Below are 15066 nucleotides of genomic sequence, written 5' to 3'. Positions count from 1 at the left end.
CTAATATCAATCAATCAGTGTTTAGAAGTTGTAGCCTGTAGTAGCTATATCCAAATTATGTGTACCCCCTTTGCTTGACGAGTGCTATCAATGAGATGTATGCACGATGCGGTATTATGTATCTATCGAGGCGTAACTAAGTCTGCGGGGCCATCTTTCTTAATGCCAAGATTTTCTACAAGTACCCAAGTACTTCGTACTCTGCACTTATGCACTGACCACCTTAGCACGCTAGTCTAGGGCACCTGTAGGGCACAAACCCCGAAATTATTTTCGCTTGCTAGTAAATTCGAACTAGTCGCATCCAATTCAACAATTTTCCTCGGACTCGCAAATTTGGATTTCTACAATAACTCAAACCTGCCACTTCACGACATTTTTTTCTCTTCAACAACCATCGTTGAACCGTCAAAATGGCTAAAGGACCGTAAGTATATTATCAATCTCTAATCCTCGACCTCAATCTACTTCAATTCACAGATAATTCCCGTATCTGCTGTATCATCAAGCGCGACATACGCATCCGAGTCGAATTATCAACCTATCACCAAACCTACAAAATGTTGATACAACTTTTACTAATTCGACTTCCCTCTATAGCAAGAAGCACCAGAAGCGCCTGAGCGCCCCCTCCCACTGGCTTCTCGACAAGCTTTCGGGTGTCTACGCCCCCAAGCCGTCTGCCGGTCCTCACAAGCTGCGCGACTGCATGCCCCTCATCATCTTCATTCGCAACCGTCTGAAGTATGCCCTCAACTACCGCGAGACCAAGGCCATCCTCATGCAGCGCCTCGTCAAGGTTGACGGAAAGGTCCGAACCGACATGACCTACCCCGCCGGCTTCATGGATGTCATCACCCTCGAGAAGACTGGCGAGAACTTCCGCCTCATCTACGACACCAAGGGCCGATACACCGTCCACCGCATTCAAGCTGAGGAGGCCGAGTACAAGCTCGGCAAGGTCAAGCGAGTGCAACTTGGCAAGGGCGGCATCCCATTCTTGGTCACGCACGATGCGAGAACGTAAGTTCTGTCAGACATCATTCAGCCGTTGGATCAAGCTTTGGTTGAACCACCTTTTCCCATCTTGTGATAAGATCGAGCTTCGAACTAATGGCTGGTATGTTTCCCCCTTCTCTGCCTATGCTGACATTTTACTCTCTCGCAGCATCCGCTACCCTGACCCCTCCATCAAGGTCAACGACACCGTGAAGATCGAGCTTGCCACTGGCAAGGTTACCGACTTCATCAAGTTCGACACTGGCGCCATTGCTATGGCTACCGGTGGTCGCAACATGGGTCGTGTTGGTGTCATCACTCACCGTGAGCGTCACGATGGTGGTTTCAACATCGTCCACATCAAGGACGCCATTGACAACACCTTCGCCACCCGCGAGAACAACGTCTTCGTCATCGGCTCCGAGAAGCCTTGGATATCCCTACCCAAGGGCAAGGGTGTCAAGCTGACCATTGCTGAGGAGCGAGACCGCCGCCGGGCTCACACCCTGGCTGGCCACTAAGCGCCTGAAGGTAATAGCAACAAAAAACGGGATCTGGCAAAGGGTTGATTTTCGTAACGCATGGGAAACGGAGTCTATGGCATATCCGAATTGTTCTTACCAAATGAGTAAGACTGTGGCTTAGGTCGATGATGAATGAGAATTAATTGACCCTAAATTCCGTCCCCGAGATGTTCTTCTTTACTAGATGATGTGCCCATTGATTAGTATAGCCTTTCGACGGACGTGTATATGTGATGATGCTATGTAAGTAGTCCCCCTGATATTACGTCTCCCTCGTAGTCATCACGGGTATTGTTCACTGTCCCAATCACCACTTGCTTGATTTCATTCATGACTATTTTACTCTCAGCCGAGTTCATGTTCGATTTAGCCACTCTAATGTAAGTAAGACTCAGACAGACCCCTTGCTAGAATCCATTATAGAATATCAACACCGCTGCGGATTAACACTCCAAGTACGCAGTACAAATACCGCGATTAAGAAAATATGTCCTACAGTCCTGGGTAGATTAAACTCTTCTCTATTCCTTAACACAGCCTTTCCTTCCAGCTGAACTCCAACGTTGAAATTGGGAAACCTGAGGTAGCTGTAAGTAACTATGCCCAGGTAGGCAGCCACATCCATCCAAAAGAAACCACCCCCCCTTTTCCTTTTTCCTTTTCCCCTTTCTCTATCCTCCCCCTTCCTTCTTCTCCGCCCCCCCTTTCCCTTTCCCTTTCCTTTTCCTCTCTCTCTCAATCCCCCCCCTCCCTCCCTTCTTCTACACACCACCACCCACCTACTCCCAGCACGACATCTCGAGATGCAGGCCGCAGTGGCCGTCGAAGGGGTCGGCGGCCTCCATCTCGCACTGGACGCACTGGTAGTCGTCGAGGCGGCACAGGGCCAGGAGCGGGGCGCCCTCGACGCCGGTGTCGCGGTCCACGCGCCGCGCGCAGTGCATCTCGAAGGAGGACAGGGCGCCGTCGCCGCGCTTCAGCTTGAAGGGGGCGGATTTGAGACCGGGTGAGGTGGGGCTGTTGCAGATGGATTGGGATGAGGAGGAGGAGAAGACGTGGTGTTGGGTGGCGTAGTTGGTTTGGCAGTCGTTTTTGGGGAGGGGGGTTGTGCCGACCCAGATTACTGTTGTTTTTTTCCCTTTTGCTTAGTTTTGTGGGTTGTTTGTTTGTTTGTGTAGAATGGAGGGAGGGAGGGAGGGAGGTAGGAAGAGGGGGGGGGGGGGGGGGGGAGAGAAGTAGAAACAAACTTACCCTTCGCCTCGTCTTTCTCGCGCCAGCCTATCGCGATCTTGGCCGTTGCTTCGTGAGATAGGTAGCCCATTGCGAGGACGGCGATGGTGGCGATGTTGTGGATGTGCATGGTTGGCTCGCTGCTTGCTCTGCTCGTTGGCTGATGAAGGGATTGGGAGAGGTTTTAGGAGAGAGAAAGAGAGAGGGTGTGAGTGAGTGAGAGAGAGAGGGTGTGGGAGGTTCGCGATTTACAGTTGTTTTCCCTACTGCTCGTAGCTAGCTATAGGTACGTTGTTGTTTAACCTAGGTAGGTATTTTCGCTTGCTTGCTTGCTTCCTTGGTTTGCTCCTACCTCCACGAGAAGCGATACGATCGATCTATGTTGATCTGACCCAAAGTGCCATAACTCTGCATGTATACCTAGGTAGGTAGGTAGGTAGCGAGCGGTAGAGGGCTTTTTAAAGCATCCAATCTTATATACACTCCATATATCCTCATCCTTCAACTGTTCCTCCTTAAACTAACCTAACAGTCAAGTAGGAGTCTTGCCCAGGCAGGCAATCGTCTAGCTTAGCCGTCTAAATCCTATGTACCTACCTACACCCGGACGAGAATATGTACAGTAGATACCTACCTACTCACCTGGGCACCTATAAATACCTATAACGACGACAGACTAGGTCAAGAAGCATAGGTACCTTGGTAAGTAGAAACCTATATATGTCCTACGTGGGCCAGTCACTTTCAAATCGGGCACCGAATACCAACAGTTACCCATGTGCAGAACTTTGACAATAACCTCTCGATACTTTTGTCTCTAATTTTATTCCTTTCTCTACCTATTTTCTTTATTTTACTCCGGACGAGGTCATACTATACTGGTGGGGCTTTCTACGGCGCGGATTGCGGCACGGGGGTTAGGTGGGTATATAAAAAGATACGGCGAAAAAAAAAAAGAACACGGCAGCATGTTACTATAAACGACTACCTAATCTCCTGGTTTATTCTTGTTACATGCCTCCCCGCCAAGTCTTATTCTTCTTCTTCGTCCTTCTTATCTTAGAAAAGTTACCTAACCTAGGTACCTACCAGGTAGCTAGCCCGACTCGAAGTACCTAGAATAATGGAGGCAAGAAAGAAGAAGTTGATAGTCTGACGCGCTGCGTGAGGCGAAAGCCTTGGAGCGTGGGCCCCCCTGAGAGAACCTGATGCTGCAGACTCTTCACATATCCTGGGTATCGCTGTATATAAGCCTCGTTCCTCAAGGATACGTAGTATATTTGTTCCAAATCAAAGTTATGGGGAATATGTAAATAGTAAACTAGAGGGGCCATATTATTTATCTACCTACCTAGTGGGGAAGCCGTAACTATTTGGCGTGCTAGACAATCGCTGAGAGTATCCGAATAAAACATCATGCTGGTACGGTCTCGGGGAGACTGAACGTCCCAAAGGACTTTCATACAATAATCACCAGGGAATGAACTCCGAAAGCCGGTCGCCGAAAAGAGTCCGGTATTTGGTGAGAGGCCTGGCGGCTGATACGAGAATCAGTTGACCAAGAAGGCCATAAGATGCGGACTTCAAGGATCACGATACAGAGTACTTAAATCTTAGACATCGTCAGAGAAACCGAAAAGGGCACCCTGCAGCAAGCATCGATACGGTGCATTAGCATGGTGAAGGACTTGATGTTTCACCCGAGAGGCCGGTTCCGCTGGAGTATCTGCGTCGAAGAAACTCAGTCAACAAAAATGGCGTTCCGAGCCAAGAAGCGAACATAACCGGTCCGCCGCTTTGTCTATGTTAGAACGTGAAACATTGCCACCTCTGTTTCGGGAGAATGTGAAGCTTGTGATTGGGAATAATAATTACGGCGGTAGCAGCGGTAAATATTAGTGGCGCATCACGACATGTATACTAATACATAAACCAGTGATAGACACTCGACCAAGCCTTGTTAATAATGAAAAGGTATGGCTTGGTAGAGTTATATCCTTCTAAATGAGTAGAGATATAATAGTTTCAAGATATTAGTTAAGGAGACATAAGTAGAGCTGGGGCGTAACCCTGATGTTGAATGAGAGATCGAGACTGATAGAAACGCAGACGATTGTGCAACCATGAGTAGACTAGATGGGATGTGGGTGTTCTGTGTAAGACTGCTGAAGCAATGACCGCTACTAGGTATGTATATCACATACAAGCGGATGTTTTCCGGCCTCGCTTGGTATAATGCTTCTAGCCGACGAGCCCTATTGTCTCGGCTTCCTCGGCCGTGTCTTATACATTGGTAGCCTTTTTAATGGTCAGTGCAATCTTGCATAGCTTGCATACATCACAGTACGCCCACATGAGGCGTAGTGGGTATGCAACTTGGAGCGCTAGATTCTTTGGCATGCATTGCTTAGCCCACGATTTGGCCTGCTCCATCCTGGGATGAGAATCTCCCTCCGGGCTCAAATCGAAGATTATTATGACAAGGCAATATTGTAGTGCGCTAATAGTAATGCAACACATTGGGGAGGCTGCTATGAGGGCATTCCCGAGGTTGCAACCTTTAGTGAATACCTCATGTCATTTCTTCACGCAGAGATCGCTTCGAATTATCCATTTTTCGCCGCTAGTCACTTCTCGACCTTCGTGCTAGAAACTAGGATTAGTACGTCTAGACTGGGGAGGAGGCCTCTGTATGTACCTACCAACAAGCAATCGTCTCCATGTTTGTGGAGGAGGAGCAAACCTGTTTCAGGGGCGACAGCAGTTTCTTCTTTTGGAGATTTGCGGTCGTGCTGATAGAATACAGTCTCTCCCCCAGTACAGCCTTCGGTAGATGAGGTCAAATACAACAATAACGTCCAAGTTGTCCTAGTACTGATGGTACTAGATGATTCGCTGACGTGAGGAAGGTTGACTATATTGGAGTCGTCATCTGGGCCCACTGGTTAGTGAACGTGTTCTAACCTATAAAAAACCGCGACCTCCTTAACACATGCGCATCAGGTATGTCTTTTCCAATGACAACACTCTAAAGTGTCTTCAAAACAGGATAGCCTGTTGGTTGGTGAATCCTGGGGACGCCACAGAGGCTATACATATGTTAGGATGAAAGGGATAAATATCGGTGAAAGGGACTAATGAGACACTAATGATGCCCGGAGTGAAGTAGCCTGGAGGCTTTCTTTACATGGCGTGTCACCGGAAAAACGCATGGCTTGCTTGAAGAACTCCAGAATAGAACTACCCAGGTACCTACAATGGCAGTCGAAATATTGACCTTTGGAGTAACGATAGACCCTGATGTTGGGGTTCAAGCCTACTACTTCACCGCCCCTATTTTCTAGCTGTCAGTATCATTCGTAGAACTTTTGTATGTACTTAGTGAAAAGGCATCAGCCAACCATAGAGACCGAACAGACTCTTCCAGCAAGGCATCTTGGAGCCCAGTTTCAAGCCAGAGTCGGCGGGAAAAGCGAGGATCCTCAACTTGGAACCTATCATTGACCCTCACTGCCTCGCCACGTTTTGGACGACCGGGCGTGGTGGTAAGAGGCAATGTCTTAAGGAAATTGACGTAGTCTCGACAAAGATTCTTTGGCCAAAAATTTCGCAGTAATATAATTTTGTTTTCTAATCCAGGGATAGGAGCCTCTGGGGTAAGTTGTACAACTGGTAAAGCTGGCTTGAACGGTGGCCAGTTGGGAGGTGGAGCTGCAGCGGCCAGTGGAGGTTTTGATGAAGATTGGGCCTTCTTGGCTGCCTTGTCCTTGGCCATGGCGGGCTCTCTGCCGTGCTGACGGACGGGTTGCTAGCCAATGTGGTACTAGTATGTATAGGTTTACGGAGATAGATCAATGATACAGTAGATACAGTATAGAATAAAACATGTAAAGAGTAGATGGCAGATGCCTGCATACAATCTGATAGGTGGTGTAAACTTAAAGGACGGAGGAGGATATAAGGTTAAAGTGGAGGGACCAAAAACCCCGGCTATTTGGGTGTAGACTGCATATTCATCGGCGCTAAAGTCTTTGGTCCACGTTTTAGATCGATAGATCTTGTCTGATAGGTCAGTTCCTATTAAACATATTCAATATTCGGAATAGTCCTTTACATAACTATCTACTACATAGTATGTAGGTACTTACCTACCTACCTACCTAGGTACATACCCAGTCTTGAGTACTATGATACTAACTTTATAGGGGTAGTACCCTACCTTAACGATATTATTTTGAAGCGGTTCAAGTCTATATCTACCATGTAGGTAGGCATTCAAAACGAAAAAGTGAAATAAAACTGTGTAATGGACTTACTATAGGGTTGCCAAATAATCACTACTTGATTCTCTCACCGCTCTATTCACCATCCATCAGGTTGATGGCCTATTCGTCTCACTATTCCTGGTGAAAGAGACGGATCTGTCATGTTGCAGGAACTAGTGGACATAGTGTATAAGAGGCTTGCTTGCTCAAGAATGTTTGAATTATACTGGCCCTGGCTGCCCAATTTAATCGCCGGCCCGGGAACCATCCTCGTGTCTATTTTGCTTTTTCTTGGAAGCTGAACATCTGATCCTTCATATCTTCCTCAAGGCATTCGCTGACGATTATTGGGCTCTGAACCATCCGGATCAATACGCCCGAGAGGCGTAGTCTCATCCCGTCCTTGCCTTTTGCGCATACTGTGTAAAGGCACAGCTACGGTATGTATATGTAGTCCACTATTACATCAAGCACGCCCTGTAAGAAATCCAGAATATCTCAAGTATGAACCGTCACCTACCGCCGCGCGCCTTTAATCCGGGCTGGGTAGAATATGAGTAGATTCTCCGAGTATTACGATTGGACCGTCACTGCTCGAAAATGTTTGAACGGTGAACCTCCCCCAGGTCATTTGGCAACCTTCCAAGTCTGGAGAGGACTGATCCGGTTTCCACTCGCCGGGGTGGAGCATTCCAGTCGGGTGGATATGTTCTATGGAAAGCTTCTCGAAGAGGTCGAAGGGTCGAGGCTAGACGAGACAAGAAGGACCCTATACAGAAAATTTACTTGCAAAGTGGTTTCCGCCCATGTTGCTCTCGAAGAAAAACAAACGAATATTGGGACCATATCAAAGCTTCAAACACCTCTGACGCATCTCGCAGCAGCACTCCGTTTAGTTGCTAAGCTTAAAGAGTATGATGACGAACACCCCGTCCATTGGTCCGAGGTCTTCCCAACCCAAAGCGTGAAGAGTAACCTATCGCCGGACGAACTCTGGTTTCACTTCAAGTTAGAAAGCATCCGGCCATGCCTCGTGTTTCTCGTAAGGCTTCTTAGGCTGGTGCTTCCATACCACTCGGACACGTGGAATGAGTGCGAGGAGAGTCTAACGAGAAAGGAATGGATGGACCAATTTATTCTCGACTCTCCACGACCTCTGAATATGCCAATCCCGCTATCTCCATCCGTAGTCACTTTGTTGGCTGATCAAGCCGAGCGGACCAGGACGTCGAGTGCGAGTTCGGGGACCATGTCGAATGGCAACTCCTAATATAATATCGTTTTGTCTAGATAGAGTCAGTGGTCAGAAGTTAACAATGTGTGGTACCCATCGCTAATTGACTTAGCAGAAGAGAAATATCCAAAGCAAAATATGTAGAGCAAACAGGCAGAGGGTGGGAGTTTGGAAGACCATGTATGTGTATAAGACAATATATTCAGGAGTAGTACATAGGCAAATATCATACAATATGTATTTATCACGTATCCATGGATCTATCCCGTAGACCCACTTCGGTTACACTTATTTACCCCAGATTTGAGTAATGGATATGCAGTTACAGGGTTCCAAGTTAGATACATGTATTGTACATAGTACCTACAGTAGTAGCACACGATAACTTCGACTTTCTATTCTTTGCAATTCTTTTGCAATTTTTGCGAGAAGCCAGTTTGCCCTCATTTACTGTTAATGGCATTTTTCCTTAGATACCTGCACATCACTCTTTTGTGTCTGATCTGAACTTTCTTTGCTATTCATCTCCCATATATACCAATACCAATGTGGTCATTCGGAACTACCATGACGATGGCGAAGGATAAAGAGCCTCCACCGTCGTCTTCCTCTTCATCCCCCTCTACCCCTCCCATAACCGAGTCTTCCGTTCAATCTCCTCAAAATATATTGCCACCACCCGAACCACGACCGCCAATCCTGTCGCAACGCTCCCTGCAACAACTAGGCGTATTTTTTGCCGGCGCAGGCTTTCTCGCCCTTTCGACTCTGATCACGAGGCGCTCAGTCAATAGGAAGATTCGGGCAACGATACCAAAATTCTATGAACCAAGCAATCGTCCGTCCAATACCTTGCCATCAGACAGCTCTTTAATAGCCCTCGAGGCTTTAAATCTAGCCACCCTCAATGTTATGGGATTTGGTATCATGGCTACTGGTGGCATAGCTTGGGCATTTGACATCTCCAGCGTCGAGGATTTAAGAAACAAGGCGCGACGACATATTGGTCCTGCCGGTGGGAAAACCGACGAGGAGGCGGAGCGTGAAGTGGAAGAATGGGTGGCGCGTGTCTTACTGAGAAAAGACCAAGAAGAACAAGAGACCAAACCGCCACCAAAGAAGGACAATTAATCTTCTTGAGTTCAAATACGAACACTGGCAAGAGAACGGATTCGGCTCCTAGAGCACGTCTAGCCGATCAGCCATGTCTTCGCAATGCCATCCCTTAGTCGGTGATTGGTGACTTGTAATAAAGACTTTTGTGTCGAGCGAGCGAGATACTTTTTGGGCAAGCCACACAGGATTCTCTGTCTTAGCTACCTATGTATTACCACCGCGCTTACGAACGTACACTGTATCTGTTGGGAGGTATTCGCACTACATACTTGGGTGGCGCTCATTCGGCTTGACCTCTACCCGCCCAGGACTGCTTTCTCATGACGGCCCATGAAATCAAATTGATCAACTATCACCGACCTGCCGGGCCGTCCAGCATGGATTAGGTAGTTTGGCTCCAGTTCACCGCTGGCCTACCTCCATACGAACAGGTCAGCTGGACCCTTATTCGGACTTTACGCTGCATATACACTTCCGAGGGCACGCCAAGCCTTCCGCGTCATCTATTATACATCTCCAGCATGATAGGTCTCACAAGTTCATCAGACTTCATAGCGAGGTGATTCACCTTCCATCTAGATACAAGTGCGTAGATTTAACACGATAAATAGGTGTTTCGTTCAAGCTATCCCGTAGTGATCTATTTTTAAGACAGGTTGCCGTGTCCAGTGATAAGCAATGGGTTACGTTTATCAAAGTATATCATAGCACTTGTTATGGCTCATTATCAGGTATTAGTTCGGGATTATCACTGGGTCCATCACAACATCGTAGCGCAGTCTCCTGTTCTCGATTTGAATTCTCGCATTCAGAAACTCATCATTCGACCGTTGGAAGGCCGAAATAATCAAGAGCCTCGAATAATTAGTAGTTCTACCGAATTGACAGATGACATCCGTGGCCATGCATATCGAGTCGAGGCACACGGGGTGGTCATCTCAACGAACTCGCGAAACCCTAGCCATTTCCCTGCCTGGGTACCGGTGCAAAACGGTGGATGTGAAGATGGCGAGGTTTATGTCGTTAATCTAATGACACATGAAGCCTTTCGTGTTCGTATAGCTCATGTCTGCTGGGTTCCTGGTTTTGAAGCATCGGACCGCAGACTATACACGATCATCGGCGCTCCTCGTAAGACAATAGGAGCGATTCGGATCTTGGCCCTCGTGCAGCAACTCGGCCGTCCCAGGGAATCCAAGCTCGCGCTCCTTACTCCCTCCGAGCTCTCTAGTTTCGCCAAAATCAGTGATGTGCAAAAGAAAGCGTTGTTTGAGATCCAGCTTAGAGCTATCAAGACCGAATCCAACCCACCGCTAGAGCCTCTGCTGAACGGCTATCGGATTTTTTGCTCGCCGTATAGAGATGAGCGTAACAGGCATACCTTGGATGAGATCATGGTCAAAAGTCTCGAGGTTCACCGACCTTGGGACGCTGGTTCTGAAGACATTGTTGATAGCTTTGACGATGAAGACGACGATGATCTATTGTCCGTGAAGCCGATATATCCTACTATAGTTGAAGCCCCAACCGTAAGTACTTCCAGCACGCGAGCAATATAACAATAATAATGATCATCACACGCAAAGTAAAGAAAATAACTAACACCAGCAAGCGCCCCTACAGCTGCGACTGCAGATACTCAGCATTGCGGCCCACATGCTACAACCCGCGGCCAGCCCACCGCCACGGCACCGACAAGGAGTGCTCTCTCGGCTCTGCCCACGCCAAACACTGCATCTTCGCGGACTACGCGCCCAAGAAATGCATTGTCCCTAGCCCTGGCGATGACGACGAACCGCACCAGCACTGCGTCGACCCGATCCTGGATATGCAGTCTGCTGTCGAGGAGATGTACGGGACTTCTTGCTTTGCGGAGGCGGAAGCGCTGCTCGAGTGGGCGGACACGGAAACGGGGATGGGGATGGGTATGGATATGGATATGCTTGACTACGCGGAGCTGGAGGACGAAATATCGGTTGATGGATCACCGCTATCCCCTTAAGTTTCCACTTCTGCCTGACGAGTAGTCTGTTGCTCTGTGTTGCGGCGGGTTGGATATGGTAAAAAGGAAAGGCAACGGTCTCACTGGAAGAGCTTGGATGCTCATATGTGTCATACCTAGGTAGGTACCTACCTACCTACCTACCTGCCTGATACTACTTCTAAAAGACCATAACTCATCCTAATTATACCTACCTAACCTAGTTATATATTATATATCTTGACATGAACATTGATCTCACAAGACACAAACTCATCCTATGTAGTTATACATTTCCTTAAAGAACGACATTGATAAAGATAGGGAGAGACATCAGGACACCAACCTCGGTCTACGTTTTCTATGTTTGCTAGGTAAATACATCATTCACTGCATGCCCACTCCAGTCTCCGCCATCCATCGTACATACATATTACATACACCTAACATAGGTACCTAGCTACCCTAACATACTAAACATAGTACACCCCTAGCTTCATCAGCTACATACCCTAGAGGTAGTTAGTTTATAGTAACTTACTAAACACCTACCTAGGTATATACACCAAACTAACCCTCCCAAAACCCAATCACGTGAGCCGCTTCCCCAAGCAGCATATCGTGAACCAAGACAAGGTCGGATGGTGTAGTTGGTCATCACGTCAGTCTAACACACTGAAGGTCCCCAGTTCAAGCCTGGGTTCGATCACTCTTTTTTTGTTTTTTTTTTTTGGCCATGTTTGTACATAGGTTACGTTACGTTGCGTTATTTTATTTTTTTCTTCATTGCTCGGTAGGTAATATTGAAGTAAAATTCCTTGTCACTGAGAAAATTGGTACTAGTATGTAGGTCTTCGCCCTAAATCTAGTTGAGTTTAATACTCGTTTTTCCTTTCGTGAAAGTGCTTCGCTTACTTACTCGCATACCGAATACCGAATACCGAATATCTACTATGTAAACTAGGTTCTAGGCAATGTAGTGCATACTATTTATAGGGAGAAACATAGGTAACTTCGTTGTATATAAGACGAAAAAATTACGAATGTAACAATATATTTCAGTTCATTCGCTGCCGTATATTCCTTCTTGCGCCGACCTCTGGTTGGCGCGCGCAACATTCATCCATCCAACTATCCAATTCCTGATGTGCTACAGGAATAGCAATAATGATAAATACCTGGCATTTCTACCTCGTACAATGATTGTGATACGGATATGAGGATATAATATATGCGCACCTACTTAGGTGCCTAACTTAGGTCCTAGATAGGAATGAAGTAGGAGGTACCTGGTGAGTTATAGGTATGCCACGGCACATAACCGCTGATATTTATGAGTGCTGCGTATAGCTTCATTTATAGACTTCCAAGTTTAGCAACTTTTTAGTCTAGTCGGGACCTCTTCGTGATGTTCAGTTGGTATCACTGCCATTGATGATCCATATGGATCACTGATCGGGATCTACTGAGAAGTGACACGAAGATTCCTCTGTTCGCACCCTTAGCCTCTCTTCAAGCCCTTCGCCAGTTTCGAAGCTGCCCCTGCGGCCCCAATTCCGTGGCTGATGCTTTAGGAATACGCCTACGGCGCCCAGATAACCTTCGTGCCGTAGGAAATATGCCTGCTTCTCACCTTTACTCCAAAACTTGATGGCGTAGCTCAGGGTGTTCATGGTCTGCGGGTGACCACGAATGAAGGACCCACCAAAGTAGATGCTTGACAGCCCATGCACTTGCGACTGCAGAAAAGCAATTTGTCCAATGTTATTGCTGATGGCGTATAAGAGAGATCGTGAAATGTCGGCACTGGAAAACCGTGACCGCGCTAGCTCACTCGCCCTAGAGGACGTAGGACGGTGTTGCGCTTGCGAGGCCGACGATGAGTTCTGGTCCAAGTTCTGCTGCCGTCGCCGATTTTGGTCATCGCCATTGGAAAGCCCACCCATGTCCTCAGCCTCATTTTCTGCTTCCCGCTTCATGCGGAAGACTTTACCAAATGAACTAGCAATGGTGGTGCTCTTCAAGCCGATCTTGCCATAATCGGTGCCGTATATATCGCCAACTAACATGTCTACTTTGGTATTGTCGCCATGCGCCGCCATATCCAGCATCTCGTCGAACGATTCGGCGGGGGTAAGGAGTGATAGGATACCCCAAAGAGTACCGCCTCCTAAAGATGTACCACCCACACGCTCGTATGTTCGCGGTCCGGACACTTTAAGGATGCTGACGCCAGACCCTATATTCACAAGCATATAGGGGTAGATGTTCACATTTGGCGATTCGAAATGCATTGGATCTGTCTCAGAATACGTAAAGACCTCGCGGGGTATCTCGGTGATAAAAAAATCCAGGCCTATTGCGACATGGACGTGTCAGTATACGGAAACGTATACGGAAACCTTTGGGCGCAAAAGAGCAATAAAACTCACCAATAATCAAACACTCCATTTCGTCTTCTCGCAAAACATCAACACCAAGGCGTTCTTTGATTTGGTCATAAAACTTGTAGGAGCCGCCTCCGGTCGCCATGACGCATAATTCGCCCGGTTTGGATCCATTGAGGGCGAGCTGCTTGTCCTTCAGGTGTCGCATGTACTCGATACAGTCATCTATGCGATCGGTTTCAAAGGATTGAAAGTTTAAGCGACCGCCTGGCTCAGTCGAATGCGCTTCGCGGGAGAAATATACTAACTTGGCCAAGGAACCACCAATCTATATAAATACAGTCAATGACCAGACCATACTATTGAGTGTCGCATTGCAAAGTGAAGAAGGAAGCTTACGTCAACAGCTATATGGCTGACAACGGCGGTATGATTCGGTAAACGAATGTCTTTGGTCTCATAGTAACTATTCCCAGCGGAGGCAGAGAGGTTCGCTGGGGTACCAGGCTCTTCGGGTGTATCTACAATGTATGCGCCCTTGACATTGATGCGAACAGAGCCTGGATGTGTAATAGTACTATCGATCTCGGCGATGCTGGTCATGGTGCGCAGTCTTCCAGTCGCATGTTTCGTTTCGGTCGTGTCGGCAGTGTTCCCGTCGTCTTCGCCATCGACAATTGCGACTTCGGCTTGGTAAGTGTCTTTGTCTGGCATTGCTTCGATCGCCGGCTAAGGCCGAGAGAAAGGGAGGGGGATATGTAGGTACTAGGTAGCGGGCTGGATAGTGGGACAGTGGGACAGTGGGACAATTAATGGGACAGTGAAGTGGGATAGTGGGGTAAAGACAAAGAAGCAAACTCGAGGCACTTGATATCTATATGGATACCTCAGAGGTATATATAGATATCTCGATTCTCTATATGAAGCTTCGATGTTCTTGTCGGCTTGAAGGCCTAAGAGTGAAAGAAGTCAAGGAGGCATGAATTCATAATCTCACCTCAGATCACAACCGAATATGAAATCAATTGTAGCATGGGGGAATTGATAGTGATATCCTGGGTTGAGAGGGTTATCGAAAAAAAAAAAGACAAAAGAATTTAGAAGTTGAAGGGGTCAACTTTGAACGGAGATAGGTCAATCGGATTTATTACATTTATTTGATAATTATTTGATAATTAAGGTTAGAACTGTAGAGACCTCAAACGAGCGCGATTGGGTTTGGATTCTTGGGAACTTTGGAATGGCGATAATTCATTGACTTTAATCATTATGCTTAACCTTATCGATAAAACCATCACATCCCGAAAGCCGTGGGGAGCCGGAGACTACT

At 47.3% G+C, this 15066-nt stretch overlaps 7 protein-coding genes and 1 non-coding gene across 8 annotated transcripts; 5 read left to right on the top strand and 3 right to left on the bottom strand.

Moving 5' to 3' along the window:
* Positions 1 to 297: 297 nt before the first annotated feature.
* GGS25DRAFT_501965 (ribosomal family S4e-domain-containing protein) lies at positions 298 to 1689 on the top strand. Its single transcript, XM_049261983.1, has 3 exons — positions 298 to 427; positions 601 to 1023; positions 1169 to 1689. Exons 1-3 carry the CDS (start codon positions 414 to 416, stop codon positions 1518 to 1520), a joined length of 789 nt encoding a protein of 262 aa, XP_049113568.1. The 5' UTR covers positions 298 to 413; the 3' UTR covers positions 1521 to 1689.
* Positions 1690 to 2302: 613 nt separating this feature from the next.
* GGS25DRAFT_524272 (uncharacterized protein) lies at positions 2303 to 2883 on the bottom strand (the record flags this gene model as incomplete). The annotated part of the gene is made up of 2 exons (XM_049264569.1): positions 2303 to 2646; positions 2775 to 2883. 2 exons carry the CDS (start codon positions 2881 to 2883, stop codon positions 2303 to 2305), a joined length of 453 nt encoding a protein of 150 aa, XP_049113567.1.
* Positions 2884 to 5330: 2447 nt separating this feature from the next.
* GGS25DRAFT_524271 (uncharacterized protein) lies at positions 5331 to 6528 on the bottom strand (the record flags this gene model as incomplete). The annotated part of the gene is made up of 4 exons (XM_049264568.1): positions 5331 to 5399; positions 5456 to 5685; positions 6010 to 6086; positions 6155 to 6528. The coding sequence occupies 4 exons, from the start codon at positions 6526 to 6528 to the stop codon at positions 5331 to 5333; spliced, it is 750 nt and encodes a 249-aa protein (XP_049113566.1).
* Positions 6529 to 7169: 641 nt separating this feature from the next.
* On the top strand, positions 7170 to 8637 carry GGS25DRAFT_501951 (uncharacterized protein). The gene is made up of 2 exons (XM_049261982.1): positions 7170 to 8313; positions 8368 to 8637. The coding sequence occupies exon 1, from the start codon at positions 7572 to 7574 to the stop codon at positions 8286 to 8288; it is 717 nt and encodes a 238-aa protein (XP_049113565.1). The 5' UTR covers positions 7170 to 7571; the 3' UTR covers positions 8289 to 8313; positions 8368 to 8637.
* On the top strand, positions 8618 to 9734 carry GGS25DRAFT_397510 (uncharacterized protein). Its single transcript, XM_049258393.1, has one exon. The coding sequence runs from the start codon at positions 8799 to 8801 to the stop codon at positions 9381 to 9383; it is 585 nt and encodes a 194-aa protein (XP_049113564.1). The 5' UTR covers positions 8618 to 8798; the 3' UTR covers positions 9384 to 9734.
* Positions 9735 to 10084: 350 nt separating this feature from the next.
* Positions 10085 to 11370, top strand: GGS25DRAFT_524268 (uncharacterized protein; the record flags this gene model as incomplete). The annotated part of the gene is made up of 2 exons (XM_049264567.1): positions 10085 to 10897; positions 10981 to 11370. The coding sequence occupies 2 exons, from the start codon at positions 10085 to 10087 to the stop codon at positions 11368 to 11370; spliced, it is 1203 nt and encodes a 400-aa protein (XP_049113563.1).
* A 614-nt stretch (positions 11371 to 11984) lies between these two features.
* On the top strand, positions 11985 to 12058 carry GGS25DRAFT_t102. The gene has a single exon. It is a non-coding gene; the product is annotated as a tRNA-Val (tRNA).
* A 149-nt stretch (positions 12059 to 12207) lies between these two features.
* On the bottom strand, positions 12208 to 15008 carry GGS25DRAFT_501940 (fumble-domain-containing protein). Its single transcript, XM_049261981.1, has 3 exons — positions 14136 to 15008; positions 13782 to 14064; positions 12208 to 13705 (listed from the first exon to the last, which is right to left on the bottom strand). The coding sequence occupies exons 1-3, from the start codon at positions 14448 to 14450 to the stop codon at positions 12798 to 12800; spliced, it is 1506 nt and encodes a 501-aa protein (XP_049113562.1). The 5' UTR covers positions 14451 to 15008; the 3' UTR covers positions 12208 to 12797.
* Positions 15009 to 15066: the final 58 nt, after the last annotated feature.

Source organism: Hypoxylon fragiforme, assembly GCF_022984875.1.
Source record: "Hypoxylon fragiforme strain CBS 206.31 chromosome Unknown GGS25scaffold_8, whole genome shotgun sequence".
Taxonomy (NCBI): Eukaryota; Fungi; Ascomycota; class Sordariomycetes; order Xylariales; family Hypoxylaceae; genus Hypoxylon; species Hypoxylon fragiforme.
The sequence above is the reverse complement of the archived record's forward strand: the minus strand, read 5'-3'. Positions and strand labels throughout refer to the sequence as shown.

Coding starts and splice junctions, on each gene's coding strand:
- GGS25DRAFT_501965 (XM_049261983.1), top strand. Junction 1,024..1,168: donor GTCACGCACGATGCGAGAAC/GTAAGTTCTGTC, acceptor ACTCTCTCGCAG/CATCCGCTACCCTGACCCCT.
- GGS25DRAFT_501951 (XM_049261982.1), top strand. CDS start 7,572: ATGAGTAGATTCTCCGAGTATTACGATTGGACCGTCACTGCTCGAAAA.
- GGS25DRAFT_397510 (XM_049258393.1), top strand. CDS start 8,799: ATGTGGTCATTCGGAACTACCATGACGATGGCGAAGGATAAAGAGCCT.
- GGS25DRAFT_501940 (XM_049261981.1), bottom strand. CDS start 14,450: ATGCCAGACAAAGACACTTACCAAGCCGAAGTCGCAATTGTCGATGGC. Junction 14,065..14,135: donor TCAGCCATATAGCTGTTGAC/GTAAGCTTCCTT, acceptor GTATTTATATAG/ATTGGTGGTTCCTTGGCCAA. Junction 13,706..13,781: donor AATGGAGTGTTTGATTATTG/GTGAGTTTTATT, acceptor ATGTCGCAATAG/GCCTGGATTTTTTTATCACC.